At 49.8% G+C, this 17,116-nt stretch overlaps 1 protein-coding gene across 1 annotated transcript; it reads left to right on the top strand.

The window, feature by feature from the left end:
• The first annotated feature begins 4,988 nt into the window (after positions 1-4,988).
• Positions 4,989-7,169, top strand: FRAT2 (FRAT regulator of WNT signaling pathway 2). Its single transcript, XM_084904193.1, has one exon. It carries the CDS (start codon positions 5,177-5,179, stop codon positions 5,849-5,851), a length of 675 nt encoding a protein of 224 aa, XP_084760319.1. The 5' UTR covers positions 4,989-5,176; the 3' UTR covers positions 5,852-7,169.
• Positions 7,170-17,116: the final 9,947 nt, after the last annotated feature.

Below are 17,116 nucleotides of genomic sequence, written 5' to 3'. Positions count from 1 at the left end.
AACCCTTCAGTCCACAGGCTGATGCTCTGTCCATGGAGCCAAACTGATTAGGGCTCCTCTCTTTGTGATGAATAATACTCCCGTGGGTCGGTATATCACAGTTTATTTATACACTCAGCCACCAATGGACCACAACATAGAATTTGCAAATTTTTGGACTTAAACATAACTAAGACTATTTCTACTCCCTAAAGCCTAACTCTAACAGCACTCCCCCAGGGGTCAGTGTGATAAGCCTTCCCATACAAGTCCTCAGGTAGCCGAAACCGGTTTGGCTCAATGGATAGAGCGTCGGCTTGGGGACTGAAGGGTCCCGGGTTCGATTCGATTCCCGGTCAAGGGCATGTACCTTGGTTGCGGGCACATCCCCAGTAGGGGGTATGCAAGAGGCAGCTGATCGATGACTCTCTCTCATTGATGTTTCTAGCTCTCTATCTCTCTCCCTTCCTCTCTGTACAAAATCAATAAAATATATTAAAACAAAAAAACAACAAAAAAAAACAAGTTCTCAGGTAATGTAACCATTTTGTAAAGAAGCGATTATCACCCCCTTCCCACCTTTTCACAAAGGGATGGAGTGGCTGGATCCAGGTGGGATTCCAAGCCTTGTGTCCGCCCCAGCTGGTGTGTCTGGTTTCCAGTAATTGAACACAAAGTCCACGTGGAAAGCAAACTCCTTGGGAAGGATTTCAACGCAGCATCAACGAACGCAGGAAATCCGTGAGTCCTATGTCCTTCTGAACACCCTCTGTGTGGCTTTCCAGGCAGGCAACCAGCTTCCCTTTCTGATACTCTCTCATTACTTTTAATTGCATCTGAGCCTCTGTAGCGTCTTGTATTGTATTTTGATTCCTAATCCAGGGCATTTCTCTGCCTCCCACTGGTCCAACCCAGCATCCTCTCTCATAGCTCTCGAGAGAAGTGCCCCCGAAAACGGAGTTGATCTCCTGTAATGAATTCATCTATAATGAATAAGTATGACATCCAAGTTCTGAGCATATTTACATAGCAATCTCCATACACAAGCAACATGACAAAGGGAGTGTTTTTAAAAGAATGCCACCTCAAAGCTCCATTTCCTATAGCACTGAGAGCACTATGGGAATCACCCTGACAAGAAGACAAGAACGACTTCCAGGGATGCTGGCTTAGAGACAATAACATCGGCCCTATTAATGTTTAAAGCCAATGGAGCATAAAACGGCTTTTCTCTACTTACAGGCAGGCATCATCTTAGAGCGAGGAGGGGAAAAAATTACCATTTAACTCTGCTGAAATCCATACGCCCTCCCCTCATTTTCATTCCCCTTGAAATTCTCCCGTTAGCACCATCAGGATGAAAATGAGAGTCACTCTCTCTGGGGGAAATGGCTTCCAGTCCTCATCAGTAAAGGCGTGAAGAGCCCTCCATGGAGAGGAAGGAGGAAGGCCGCCTGTCAGGAAAGGATCTGTCACCAAAACCTGCAGAACTAGTTGTGGTGACACTTTGGGACTGGGGAGCCTCTTGGGCTGATTTATTTAAACAGTCTCAGGTCTGGGGAGATGTGAGGGAGACAGAACACAAGGGCCTGGGCAAGTTCAAGGCAGTCATGCCTTTAGGGTATGTTTTACTTAGTGGGCTGCAAGGGGGAACATCATTACTACATTAGCAGTTTTCCCCGGGGGGATTGCTGGAATTGAGCCAGGCCTCTGTTAGTAAACCACGGGGCCTAATCCCACATTACATTTGGGTAATGCCTGACAAAGCCTGTTCCCATTATCTCATTTGATCCTGAAAACAATCCTCCGAGGGAGGCAGGGCAGGGATTGTTTTTTTTCCATTTTACAACTGAAAACACTTGTAAACTGATTTTGCCAGGAGCCACAACACCCCAGACAGGGCAGGAATGAGACTTGAATCTAGGTCTTTGTACGACCTGTTCAGGGTTCTTTTGACTGCACACCGCAGGCTGATCAGAATATTCCCAGCCCCACCCAGTCCTCACATTCGTAGTTTAAAGGCAACTGGGAGCTCCCACCACAGAGCTTGTGTTTATACTGCTCACACACCTCTGTCCTAAAGAAAAAATACAGCCTGACCCGCAAGCTCTCTGAGGCGGAAAAAAGAAAAACATTATTTCATCTCGTCTCCCTGCACCAAAGCAAAATTAATCCAGATGGATTTGAAAAAATGAAGGCATTAGAAAAATCTAGGGAAATTTGAACTGAGTATTTAATAATTTTCTGGAGGCAATAAGACTAAATTTAGCACTGTGCTAGAAGTCTCAAAGAAAGGGATTTTATAGATTTGACTACATTTGTTACATTTTAGTGAGGGGAGAAAAAGACTGTATGGGACCAACAACAACAACAACAACAACAAACCATGAAGATATATGCTTTCACAAATGAAAAAAAATGCTCTAGCTGGTTTGGCTCAGTGGAAAGAGTGTGGGCCTGTGGACAGAAGGGACTCGGGTTTGATTCCGGTAAAGGGCACATGCCCAGGGTTGCAGGCTCAATCCCTAGTTGGGGGAATGCAGGAGGCAGCCAATTAATGATTCTCTCTCATCATTGATGTTTGTGTCTCTCCCTCTCCCTTTCCCCGCTGAAATCAATAAAAATACACTTTTAAAAAAAAGGAAAGAAAAGAGTAACAGCTGGGATGTAGAGGAGTCATGCAAATTAAGAAAAATTCAATAGGAAAAACTTATTAGGGAACAAGTCACAAAAAAGGGAAGTACAGTTGGTATATATATATATATATATATATATATATATATATATATATATATATTGATTTCAGAGAGGAAGGGAGAGGGGGAGAGAGAAAATTATCAATGATGAGAGAGAATCACTGATTGGCTGCCTCCTGCACCCCCCACACTGGGGATAGAGCCCGCAACCCAGGCATGTGCTCTGGCAGGGAATCCAGCCAGGATCTGGTTCAGAGGTCTACGCTCAATCACTGAGCCACGCCAGCCGGTCAGTTGGTTAACGTTTAGAAAACTAGTGTATCTAAGTAAAATCAAAGAAATAAAAATTGAGAGGAGCCGAAACCAGTTTGGCTCTGTGGATAGAGCGTCGGCCTGCGGACCGAAAGGTCCCGGGTTCGATTTCAGTCAAGGGCATGTACCTTGGTTGTGGGCACATCCCCAGTAGGGGGCGTGCAAGAGACAGCTGATCGATGACTCTGATCGATGTTTCTAACTCTCTACTCTGTATCTCTCTCCCTTCCTCTCTGTAAAAAAATCAATAAAAATACATATTTAAAAATACTGAGAGGAGTTACCAATTTTACCAATGAAATCTGCAAAAATTTAACTATAATACTCAAATACTAGTGCAGGTGCAATGAATGATGCATGCTCACACAGTGATGGGAGGGGAAATTCACCCAACTGGGAAGCAATCTGGCACATTTATCAGAAACCTTAAAATATCCATATCCTTTGACCTAAAATTCCATTCCTGGAAATATATTCTTAGGAAAGAGTCATCAGCATGGAAAGCTCTATCCACAAAAAATGTCGGTCACAAGCTTATTTACAACAGTGGAATCAGGCAGACAGCAAACATGAAAGGAATTGTTCAATAGCTTACGGAACAGCCACTTGATGGGAACTTACATAATCATTGTATGTTCTCAAAGTGCATTACACCATAAACATTAACCGTTTATGGTGTAATACCAAGTGGAAAAGTGTACAGCATTTTTTATGTGGCTGTTTGTATAACATTTAAAAATATATATATTTTATTGATTTTTCACAGAGGAAGAGAGAGGGATAGAGAGTTAGAAACATCGATGAGAGAGAGTTATCGATCAGCTGCCTCCTGCACACCCCCTACTGGGGATGTGCCCGCAACCAAGGTACATGCCCTTGCCCGGAATAGAACCCGGAACCTCTCGGTCCACAGGCCAATGCTCTATCGGATCCACTGAGTCAAACCGGTCCCGGTTTGTATAACACTTTTAACAGAAAAGGCCAGAAAGGGGGGAGGGGGAAATGTCTTCATGTGAACCATGTTTGAGTTCTATGATTATTAGAGGATTTTTCATCGTCCTATATTTCTATTTGAATCTTTTATGTTATTTATTTACGTTTAATCTTCACCTGAGGATATTTTCCTAATGATTCTATCTATCTATCTATCTATCTATCTATCTATCTATCTATCTATCTATCTATCTATCTATCTATCGTAAGTGGAAGAGAGGGAAAGACAGAGACACATCAATAGGTTGCCTCCTGCAGGCGCCCTGACCAGGGCATGGCGGGGAGGAGCCTGCAACAAGGTACATGCCCTTGACCCTAATCGACCCAGGACCCTTCCATCCGCAGGCCCACCACGCTCTATCCACCGAGCCAAACCTGCTAGGGCTGAATCTTTTATTTTTTTAATGAACAAAGTCAACTGTTCTTTAGCCATGCGGTGGCGCGTCCTTCTCGCCCTGTGCTAGAGGACTAGGAGTCGGGGCGGGGGAAGCTCAGAAACCCTGCCTCAGATCGGTTCATGTCCCCCTTCCTGATGGCCCCTCAGCACCCCCAATTCTCTCTCCCTTCCCCCGCCTCCACCCTTCCGAAGCCGGCCCTGGGCCCTCCCCTCCCCCACCTCTCCCGGCCTGAGCGGCGGGGGCGGCGGGGCGGCGGGGCGCGGGGGCGGGGCGGGGCGGTCCCAGGCGTTGAAGACACGTGGGGAGGGAGCCGGCGTCCGAGCAGGAGGGTGAGGCGTGTGGGTGGGTGTGTCTGCGAGTGGGAGAAACCAACCCCGGCCGCCTCAGGGGTCTCCGCTGTCTTAGGGCGCTCCCTGCCCGGGGACCTCCCCGGGTCTCCCCAGTCCAGGATCCCGTTAGAGGCGGATTCGGAGCGTCGGTAGGAGAAGACGCCTGCCACCGCCCTGCGCGGTCTCCGGCGGCCCGCGCCGCGCTGCCGCCTCGCGCGTCCCCCCCGGCCCCGGGCGGTGGTAGGGCCCGCGGCGACGTCACCCATTGTTTACAAATCAACCCGAGCCGGTAGGACTCCTGCTGCCGCGGCTGCTGCGCGCGGCTCCGGTGCCCGCCGCCTCCCGCTTTCGCGTCCGCCCCGGCCTCGGCCTCGGCCCCGGCTTCGGCCTCAGACCGCGCCCGGCTCCGCCGCGGCCCCCGGAGCCGCCAGCGACGCCCGCAGAGCCCCCGGCGCCGGGGCGGGGGGCCATGCCGTGCCGGCGGGAGGAGGAAGAGGAAGCCGGCGAGGAAGCGGAGGCGGAGGAGGAGGAGGAGGAGCGGGGCGGCTTCCTCCTGCTGGAGCGGCCGGTGACGCGGGGCGGCTCGGGCGAGGTGGACCGCCTGGTGGCCCAGATCGGCGAGACGCTGCAGCTGGACGCGGGGCCGGACCGCCCGGCTTCCCCGTGCGCGCCCCCCGCGCCGCCTCCGCCGCCGCCCCCGCGGCCCCCGGCGGACAAGGCCCGGCCCCCGGACCGGCCGCTGCCGCTGCTGCCGCCGCCCGCGCCCGCCGCGGCGCTGAGCCCGGCGCCACCCGGGGCCCTGCGCTGCGCCCTCGGGGAGCGCGGCCGCGTGCGGGGCCGGGCTGCGCCCTACTTCGTGGCCGAGCTCGCCGCCGGCCCCAGCGCGCTGCCCGGACCGTGCCGGCGGGGGTGGCTGCGGGGCGCCGTCGCCTCCCGCCGCCTGCAGCAGCAGCGCCGGTGGCCCCCGCCCGGGGCGCGCGCCCACGACGACGACCCGCACCGGCTCCTGCAGCAGCTGGTGCTCTCCGGGAACCTCATCAAGGAGGCCGTGCGGAGGCTGCAGCGGGCTGTCGCAGCGGTGGCAGCCGCGGGCCCGGTGGGGCCGGACCACGTCGCCCGGCAGCCCTCGGGCGCCTGGCACTGACGCGGGGCCCCGGGAGGAGGAGGAGGCAGAGGAGGCCGCAGCGCAGACCCATCGGCGTCCTGCCCTCGCCCGCCCGGAGCTGGAGCCGCCGCCGCCGCCTGGGCAGCGGGGAGGCGTGTAGGAGGGGACACCCCGGGCCGAGGAGCGGCCGCCCGGGCGAGGGCGGGAGGAGAGAACTTGAACGTGGAGAAATGCACGGGCCAGGACGAGCCCGTGCCGCGGGAGAACGTCCCCGGCCGCCTGGGTGCCAAGGAACTGGGATAAACTGGGAGAACTATGGCAGCTACTTCTATTGACTCGGACCTGACTTTATTTACCCTTGGGGGCGTCGTGCGCTTGGATTGTTTAAAAAAAACAAAACAAAAAACCGATAGGGCCCCAAGGGGCGGGAATCGTGAGGGCTTTATAACAATACTTGAAAACTCAATGACAGGAATACATTTTCTTTATTTTTTCCGCTGGAGGAGTTGAGTGAAAATGGTGCTACAATTGTGCAAAGAAATTCCGGGGAGGGAGAGGGGGAGAAGAATGTAAAAGCTTGGCGGTGGGTGGGTGGGTGGCATCACCCTCTTTCTCGCACCGAATTGGCAGCTCCTCGAGGTGGGAGATGTGGTCGTCAGTTAGGGGGTGGGAGGGAGGTGGAGAGTTTTGGAGGTGGGTGACGTTGGAGTTGGGTTTGGGTATTTAAAGTAATTGACCTTGCCACCTGTAGTTCAAGGTCACGGTTTGCTGTCTGTGGGAGGCTGCGGGGTTCCCGGGAGAGCTGACTCACCCCCATGTCCCTTCTTTCTCTTCCTCCAAGAAGAGGCCAGTCTGTACTTTCCTACCTTTTGGGCGTCTCCAGAAAAGACAGGTGGAGAGAGGGACATGGGGGGAGTGTTACTTGTTTGTTTTTTTTCTTTCTGTGCTTTTCCTTTCCAGAACTCCTCCTCCTCCTCCCATGAGGCCACTCTTGGCCATGCCATGTGCTTTCTCAGAAACGGTCATAAACAATCTCTCGGATCCCCAGCCCTCTCCCGTTCTGCTTTTGTCAGCCCACCTGCTCTGGTGTCTGCACGGCTAGACGAGACCCTGGCTGTTTCCCTGCGCTGTGCTGGCCCCTCTGTGGATCCGTGGGCCTGAGCCTCCGTGGGTCCTCGCCTCTCACAGTTTCCTCCTGCCGCCAACCCTTCTCTGGGAGTGACTGAAACCATTTTTAAAATGTGACTCTCCTCCAAACGGAGGAACTGCGGGCTTTACCTTTGTGAAACTTGATGGCGCTGTAAGCGAGGTGCGCGGTCCCCCTCCCCCCGACTTGAAGGTAGCTAAACCCATTTTTTTTTAAAAAAGATTCAATGGCTTTTTCATCCTTCAGATGTAGCTGTTGAGGTACACTTCGCACCGGAGTGTCTGAAATTGTGGTGGTCCTGATTTATAGGATTTCTTAATTAAAATGTCTGCTGAATAAATTTGTTTTTGTGTTGTTTTGGAGCATGGTTTGGCTTTTTGGTGGGAGCTGGGGGATAGAAGAGAACTTGGGGATACATCTAATAATGAAGACTGCGCTTGGGGAGACCCAGGCCCAGCACAGAATGCTGGCAGCCCTGCAGGACTTCGGTGCTTCTCTTCTGGTTGATGGTCCACAAGATCAGAAAATTAAACTTAGTTTTTGTTGTTGTTAATCCTCACCGGAGGGTTTTTGTTTCCTCTGGTTTTTAGAGAGAGGGGAGGGAAGGGAAGAAGGGGGAGTCAGAGAGAAACATCGATTGGTTGCCTCCAGTACTCCACCTGACAGGCGACAGGCGACAGGCAGGGATTCAACCTGCAACCCAGGTACATACTCTGGACGGGGAATGGAACCTGAGACCCTTCCGTGCTCAGGCTGACACTAACCACTGAGTTATACCAGCCAGGGCATTGAAATGTGGAGTCCCTTCCTACTTGCTCCCTTGCCCTTTTCAAGAAAGCCTTTCTTGGTAAAGCCCCAGAACTGGAGCCTCAGGGGAAGTGACTCAGTTTGAGTCAGCCTGCTGCCCACCAGCTGTGTCATACGGGGCACGTCACTGTTCTGTGCTTTTTTCCCTTTTTTCATTTATCTAACAGTAATGCTGTGCAGATTTGTCAGGACAAACTGAATATTAACATCTAAAAAGCAGCCCAAACTGGTTTGGCTCAGTGTATAGAGCGTCCGGCCTGCAGAATGAAGGGTCCCAGGTTTGATTCCGGTCAAAGGCATGTGCCTTGGTTGCGGGCACATCCCCAGTAGGGAGTGTGCAGGAGGCAGCTGAATCGGTATATCTCATCGATGTTTCTAACTCTAACCCTCTCCTTTCCTCTCTGTAAAAAATAAAAAAATCTATAAAGCAATATATTTTTTAGAAAAAAATAAAACTAATAATAGGGTAGTTGGAGGGTCATGTGAGGATCTGCGGTTTCTGGGATATTTGAGTTCTAATTGTTTTAAAAATATATATTTTATTGATTTTGTACGGAGAGGAAGGGAGAGAGACAGAGAGTTAGAAACATCGATGGGAGAGAGTCATCGATCAGCTGCCTCTTGCACACCCCCTACTGGGGATATGCCCGCAACCAAGGTACATGCCCTTGACCGGAATCGAACCCGGGACCCTTCAGTCCCCAAGCCGACGCTCTATCCATTGAGCCAAACCAGCCTCGGCTGAGTGCTAATTTTTTAAAATATATATATATTTTTAATTGATTTTTAATTTTTTTCATATATTTTATTATTTATTTTTTTAATTATTTTTTTTTAAAGAAAGTTGTCATTTTTAATTTTTTAAAAAAATTTATTGATCTTTTACAGAGAGGAAGGTAGAGGAATAGAGAGTTAGAAACATCGATGAGAGAGAGTCATCGATCAGCTGCCTCCTGCACACCCCCTACTGGGGATGTGCCCGCAACCAAGGTACATGCCCTTGACCGGAATCGAACCCGGGATCTTTCAGTCCACAGGCCGATGCTCTATCCATTGAGTCAAACCGGTTAAGGCTGAGTGCTAATTCTTGATATCACCATTGGGCCTTCCTCAATCAGGTGGCCCAGATCTGCCTACTAACTGTGCCCCTCACACGTCAGCCACCCCTTCTCTTCCACCACGAGCAGAAGCAGGTTTCTTCCTCTTTTGCTTCGGAATTTCCTTTTCCTGAACTCCTTCCAGAAGGCCACCTCCACAAGCCTTCCCGACAGTTTGCTGTCATCGGTGGGGGTGGGGGTGGTAGCATTTACTGAGCACACACGTGCCACATACTGTTCTGGGTGCTTTAAATCATTAGATCATCTTACTGTGTCATGGCTTTATTTGCCAGGAGGTGGGTGCTATTTATTTTATAGATGACACAGGCCCTGGAGATTAAGTGATTTGTCTGAAGCTACCACCTTTTAAGTGGGTGAAGCTGAGATTTGATCCCAGGCAGTCTGGCTGTAGGATCTCGTTCCCTCCACCAGATCTTCCAATCATACTGTACCACCCACATGAGACTTCCTGGACACCATGTGCTCCCATGTTGGCTTTATGAAAGTTCTCAAGAGTGTCCTACAAACCTCGACCCCCAAAATACCTCAGCACAACAGCATCACTATCCTCACACTTCTTGTATACCAGCCTCATAGTGGGAGGTGCTGGGGATCCGGGATGGGATACGGCAGGGGTTCAGACATCCTGGAAGAACCCACAAGGCCTTCACGTGAGGGAATAGGGATTGCATAAGAGAAGCACAGATCATCCGTGGTATATGGCTGCTGCTTTTAGACCCTCAACTCTGTAAGATGAGGGCATAGGGCCAAGATAGTAAGGTCTCACCCAGGGCAGCTGTCCTGTGAGTCTGCAGGATGGCCAGAACAGCCCTCAGGGGGGACGTTAGAATGGAGACTCTGGACAAGGAGGGAAGATCTACAGAACCTGAGAAGTGAGGGGAAGGGAACTGAGAGCCCTGTGATAGGCAAACACTCTGCAGGCACCTTTCACAAGATGTTGCTTTTAAAATATATATTATATATATTATTTTATTTATTTATTTATTAATATATTTTATTGATTTTGTACAGAGGAAGGGAGAGAGTTAGAGAGTTAGAAACATCGATGAGAGAGAGTCATTGATCAGCTGCCTATTGCACACCCCCTACTGGGGATATGCCCGCAACCAAGGTACATGCCCTTGTCCGGAATCGAACCCGGGACCTTTCAGTCCCCAAGCCGATGCTCTATCCATTGAGCCAAACCGGTTTCAGCAAAAAATATATATTTGATTTTAGAGAGGAGCGAAGAGAGAGAGAAACATCAATGATGAGAGAATCATTGATCGGCTGCCTCCTGCATGCCCACACTGGGGATTGAGCCCGCAACCTGGACATGTGACTGACCAGGAATCAGGCCGTGACCTCCTGGTTCATAGATCGACATTCAACCACTGAGCCATGCCAGCTGGGCAAGATGTTGCTTTTCAAAGGGGAAGGGTAGGAATTATTGGTGCGAGAGCAGGATCTGAACTCATGGCTTTTAGGGTGACTCTCTTGCCACCTGGCTGAGCCTATGTACACCTTTCTTCCTTTACCCCAGCCCATGCTACTGACCAGCCATTTGCAGAAGCTGTAGAGAGCCTGGGCCTGGGCCTGGGCTTGAGAAAGTGTCTCTGTGTCAAGGAGGCAATGGTCCTTTCCAAGGTGTTGACGTTTGGGATAGCATATTCCTAATAATATTGATACTTGGCCCAGGAATGATGATGGCTTGGGTCTTGAACCCCTTGGGATGGATAGGCACAGAACTAGGGGCGTGGGCATAGGCTGAGCTGAGCCATCTCCATCTTCTGAAGAGGCGGAGGCCTGGGTTTCCCTGGTAACAGTCTACAAGTCTTGAGTCCAGAAAGACCAGAACAATAGGGAAATGGTAAGGAGAGGCTGACTGTGTGTGGTGGAGGGGTGGTGGGGATTGATGAGGCGTTTCACGTGGGAAGTTACTGGGACAGCAGCCTGTTGCTTCATAAATGACTATAAATTGGAGAGAGATCAGGGTTGGAGATTAAAGATTTGGCATTTGGAGCTAAGAGGGTGGATTGAGCCTGGGAGATGCTATCAGTTGGGAAGTAATAATAACTAGCTAATGTGCCCAGTGCATGCCTTGTGCCAGGCTCTGTTCTAAGCACCTTACAAATGCCAGCTCATCAAACCTATGTGGGCGGAAGAAGAGTAAACAAAAGGATTGGAAAGAAAGTGAGAGCGGAGGAACCAAAGTAGGCTCGCGGGTGAACTGAAGGATGGTGGGTAAGGGAGTGTATCTCCACATACTTGAGCCATATCCATCTGTATTATCTCTGCGGTCAGGTCCAGGGTATTTAAAATCAGGTCTTGTCGAAGCCGGTTTGGCTCAGTGGATAGAGCGTTGGCCTGCGGACTGAGGGGTCCCAGGTTCGATTCTGGTCAAGGGCAAGTACCTTGGTTGCGGGCACATCCCCAGTGCGGGGTGTGCAGGAGCCAGCTGATCGATGTTTCTCTCTCATCAATGTTTCTAACTATCTCTTTCCCTTCCTCTCTGTAGAAAATCAATAAAATATATATTTAAAATAAATAATAATAAAATAAAATCAGGTCTTACTCAGTAACTTTCGTCGTTCTTTTTAAAAAAAGATATGATTTTATTTTAATTTTTAATTTTTTTAAAATATATATTTTATTGATTTTTTTTACAGAGAGGAAGGGAGAGGATTAGAAAGGCAGAAATATCGACCAGCTGCCTCCTGCACACCCCCCACCGGGGATGTGCCCGCAACCAAGGTACATGCCCCTGACTGGAATCGAACCCGGCACCCTTCAGTCCGTAGGCCAACGCTCTATCCACTGAGCCAAACTGGTTTAGGCTTAATTTTTAAAAAAATATATTTTATTGATTTTTCATAGAGAGGAAGGGAGAGGGATAGAGAGCTAGAAACATCGATCAGCTGCCTCCTGCACGCCCCCTACTGGGAAAGTGACCGCAACCAAGGTACATGCCCTTGCCCGGAATCGAACCCGGGACCTTTCAGTCAGCAGGCTGATGCTCTATTCACTGAGCCAAACCGGTCCCGGCTAGGCTTAATTTTTAATTTTTTTTTTAATACATTTTATTGATTTTTTTTTTTGCCCCCCTCCCTCCCTCCCACCCATCCCCTCCCTAATTTTTAAATTTTTTTTTTTTTTGAGAGAGAGAGGAAGGAAGAGGGACAGAGAAATAGAGAAACATCTATCGGCTGCCTCCTGCACATCCCCACTGGGGATCAAGCCCCCAGCCTGGGCATGTGCTCTGACTGGAAATTGAACCTTTTGGTGGATGACGCTCTAACCAATTGAGCCACCCTGGCCAGGGCTTCGTTGTCTTTTCTGAACCCTGACGTTTTCAACTTCCGGTCACTGGCACCATTAAATGGTGTGTTTGGAGCATCTGCACTCTGAGTTCCTCCCCTCCTTAATACACCTGGAGAAAAGTACAATGTAGGGTGCATCTGAAGAAAGGTGATTTGGACTCCTATGTCTGGAGATGTTCAAGGAAACCTAAGAAACCATTTTCCACCCATATTATGGAATCTGACTCAGACTAAAAAAGAAACGGGCAAAGGTAACATCATGAGATAACCAGCTTGTGACTTTTTTTAACCCACCCAAATCAATAAGTCAAACAAACTGCCTCAAGAGCTTATCAGTTGGGGGTTGTGAGTTTTATTTCCTATGAGTCAGTTAATTGATAAGGGGGAGCAGTTAAAAAGTTCTTTGGTATCACTTTTAGTTTTTATTCTATTGTAGTATAAGGTACAGCGGAAGATTTATTCATACAACAACAACAGAAACATCTATCCCAGGCAAGAAGGGTTACGCGAGGTTATTTCAATAGCCAACCATTAGGTCCCAGGCCTTGCCTGGATATGACAGTTGGTGATATAATCTAGACATCCACCCCTACAATCATTCTGAAACCTGCCTTTTTAAAAAATATAATATATTTTTTATTGATTTTGTTCAGAGAGGAAGGGAGAGAGATAGAGAGTTAGAAACATCGATGAGAGAGAGTCATTGATCAGCTGCCTCTTGCACATCCCCCACTGGGGATGTGCCTGCAACCAAGATACATGCCCTTGACCGGAATTGAACCCGGGACCCTTCAGTCCCCAGGCTGACGCTCTATCCACTGAGCCAAACCAGTTTCGGCAAAAAATATATATTTTATTGATTTTATTTTTTTTACAGGGAGGAAGGGAAAGGGATAGTTAGAAACATAAATGAGAGAGAAACATCGATCAGCTGCCTCCTGCACACCCCCAACTGGGGATGTGTCTGCAACCAAGGTACATGGCCAGAATCGAACCTGGGACCCTTCAGTCCCCAGGCTGACGCTCTATCCACTGAGCCAAGCCAGTTAGGGCTGAACCCTGCCTTTCAAACCTGCCCTGCCCAGGGAACCCTATTCCTTCCTGCCTCAAGGAGCCTGGTCCTTTAGCATCTTCCCTTCCATTTCTCATCCACAGTCAGACAAGAATAGGTCTCTCCTGACTGAGTAAATTCTGCCATTGGCCCTGCTTTCCCTTTTTAGCTGCTGTCCCTCCTTTTCCATCCTCTTTGAACTTCTAAGCACCACAACTCGTCACCTCTGCCCCAAGCACCTCCCTCCCCCCGCAAACACACACCCTTAGCTTCCACAACTCTGTTGAAATTGCCCACTCTGTTTGCTCTGCAAATATTTATTAGATGCCAATACCCAGCGTTGTTACTAAATGCAGCTACATTGCAGGCAGTGACCTAGCATTTTTTACTAGAATTAGCTCAATGAATCTTCACAACCCTAGGAGACAGGGACTTGATTATCAGACCTCATGGATGAGCAGCGTGGGGTTAGACAGATGAAGTGACCTGCCCAGCGTCACAGGAAAGAGCTTTAAAGAAAAGAGCCAGGACTGTGACGGAGGCAGTCTGGCTCCCGAGGCCTACCATTTCTTTTCAGAACGTGTATCTTCTATTTTCCTCTTTCTGCCCCCGTACCCATCCCCCCCAGGCCCTTATCACCTGGTGCCTGGGTGTTTTAACAGCCATCCAACTGATCTAGCTGACCTTAACCTTTGTCCACCCACCAGGCTGTGCCCCCTGATAATCTACCTAAAACATCCTCTTCGTTTTGTCACTCCTCTGCCATCAAAGAATATGTAATCTCTTTGGGAAAAGGAGACGCTCGCATATGAGCTCTTGAGATAAACCTATAAAGACTGTAAATAAAATGAAGAGTGAGAACAAAATGAATTTGAAGATCCCTTTCTGCAAAAAAATTGCATGACTTTCACAGTACAAACTATAGAGGGAGTGGACAGGGCAGGCATGCAGAACTTCAGGTGAGCCCTGAATTTGAATAGAAGGGGATGGATTTCCAAGGGGAAATAGAGGAGCTAAGGGCTGGGACTCCAGGCTATCCTCGCCACTCCCCTCCCCTTTGTAATAGCCCTGCTGCCCCTCTCCCACCAGTCCCAATCCCGAGCTGCTTTCAAGGTTTGGCTTGAAGGGGATCTCCATCCTTTTGTGATTAAACCTCTTCTCAACTGACTGATTAAACCTTCCCATGCACGTTCCTGAGTGCTTACCTATACAACAGGGAGGTACACTTAAGAAACTGGTCTGACCTTCAGAGGAAACAGATTGAAGAATTCATTAAGAGGCAGGACTTAAAGTATTCTTATGCATTAGCTTCCAGGAATGATCTTTTATTATTTGAATGTTTGCTATTTGTTTCTCATACGTTGTCTAATTTGACATTATCTAATTTAATCTTCACCCAATTCTTCAAGGTAGGCTGTATTCTTTTTTTTCTCTTAAAAATTACACACACACACACACACACACACACACACACATATTATATATTTTTATTGATTTCAAAGAGGAAGTGAGAGGGAGAAATATCAATGATGAGAGAGAATCATCAATCGGCTGTCCTTTGTACACTCCCCACCACCACCACCACCACCACCACCACCACCGAGGATAGAGTCCACAACCTGGGCATGTGCCATGACAGAGAATAGAACTGGCAACCTTTGGATGCCTGAACCGGTGCTCAACCCCCCAAGCCACCCCAGCCGAGCAGTTGCTTCTTGCATGTGCCTTGACCGGGATTGAACCTGCAACCTGATGATGTTCTAACCAACTGAGCTACCTGGTCAGGGCGGTAGGCTTTATTTTTATTCCCCATTTTGCAGATGAGTTCATTGGGATCCTTGAGGTGAAGGGCCCTGTGCTGAACCACTGGGCTAGCAATAGAGGGCTTCCTGCAGAGTCTACACCCCTCTATTATGCCTCCTGGGAAACACTGGTAAAGGCAGGTCACCTGTTCTCCTTTAACTCTGGATGGAAAACCAGGAGGAAGTGCTGCCTGGGAGAGTTTTAGCCCCTTCGCCTGCCCTCGCCTTCACGGCGGCGTTCACATGGCCTGCACCTCAGTGTGGAAACACCTCTGCGCTTCCATCTCTAAGCGAGGCGGCAGCACTAGGCCACCGGAGGCTGCGCGCTCCCAGGGCTGACGTTCTGTGATTACTGAGCACGGGTGGAAGAGGGGGGAGCTAATTGAGTGAGTTAGTAATTTGGTTGCCAGGGTAACTCTTTCCTGATTGGAAGGAAGGGATCACAGGGTTCAATACAGACTTTGCTGCATAGGAAAGTGGCATCTGATCGTCGCTCCATGTTTCTGCTTCCGAGCTGAAAAAGGAAAGAGCAAGAAAGGGTAAAACCCGAATCCAAATAGTGTAGCCTTTTAGGCCTAATTTAGAATGAAATCCTGGGGTAGCAGCCTCTGGAGTTCTCTGTCAAGTGTGGCATCCTTTTCTCCAAATCCCTGGTGATTTGCTGGTTTCTTTGTTTATGTTGCATGTTTTTCGTTGAGTGGATAGCGTTGGCCTTTTATCTCACACAGCCATTTTCTGTGGCCAACTTGTCTTCATAGGATGCTGACCACGATGAAAGAAAATGGTTACAGCTTTCCCTAGCTCAGCCTCGGGGTGTGGGGCATGGTTTTCCATGGTTCTAATGGCAGAGCCACCATGTTGGACAACTGCAGGGTGTCCCTCACGTTGTAGTGTGTGTGTGTGGAGCTGTGCAGTGAGCGGCATTGAACTATGTATGATAATATCAGGCTATTGGAAAGAGGCCTGGGTTCTAGACTCTGACATGACTTCCCAGTGACATCGAATCACGGCCACTTTGGCCCTGGATTGCTCCTAACCCTTGACCTCTGGGAAATCCCACCCCAGCTAGGAAGCAGGCCAAGGACTCAGGGCTACCCCCACGCCAGGGCCAGCCGGCACCTGCCCACTTCCCCCTGTGGCTCAGTGCCCAGAGGTGACAGACCGATGCACTGTTGGAGGCCTCCTTCCTCACTTTGTGTGAGAGCCACACAATCACCCTCCCCGTGCTGGGCGGCACTGGACCGAGCCCCCTACAACTCCTTCTGGGCAAGTAGTGGGCAATGGCCAGCGTGGTGTGTCCCCGAAGCACTTCTCAGAGGGTTCTCAGAGGCCCTCAGGGTCTGTGCATGTGAGAGAATGGGCAAGCATAGACAACAGGCGCCGAGTGCAAAAGGGAGTTAGGAAGGATTCTCATGGATCCAGAAGGAACTTTTGGAATCATTGGATGACCTTGGTTCTTGAGAATCAGAGGGTCCCTTAGCCCCTTAGGGAGTGTCCTGGGAGAGAAGGGGTAGGGACCAAAGACTGTTTATCTCTAGTATGTGCCAGTCACCATGAACCCCTTCCCTCAGCTCACTTCTCAGCTGCTGTACAGGGGAGGAAGGGGAAGCCCACCGCTGAGCAACTTGCCCAAGGTCCCCATTGAGTATGTGACCTTGAACCTTTAGGAGACAGACTTAGGTAACTCAAAACTGGAGGGACGGAGATGGACTATGACGTCACTTCTTAGGGAGAGAAGGGCAGCGAACATGCCAAGGGCAGAGAGAGCAATACGTGAATACACCCTCGGCCAGCTCTCCCGCCACAGGCTGGCATCCCGAGCAACCCCTCACCAGGAGCTGCTCAGGTCCACGTGATGAATGGCCACAGTGGGAAGAGAGGGGGAAAAAAGGGATAAGCCTCCCCATCTGCAGTGACTGATCTTTGCTAAGACAGTCAGAAGCAGCTTCGTAAAACATGTCCCTGATGGATTAGTAACCCCAAGGGTCTGGGGTTTTGGTGAGAGGGATTGGTCCAAACCTGACCTCACTCTCATTTAATTTCGTGCCAGCACCGATACACACCCAGGCGCGCAGACCCT

This window comes from Pipistrellus hanaki, assembly GCF_964339955.1.
Source record: "Pipistrellus hanaki genome assembly, chromosome: 14".
NCBI lineage: Eukaryota > Metazoa > Chordata > Mammalia > Chiroptera > Vespertilionidae > Pipistrellus > Pipistrellus hanaki.
Note: the sequence above shows the minus strand (reverse complement) of the source record. Positions and strands in the feature narration are given on the sequence as shown.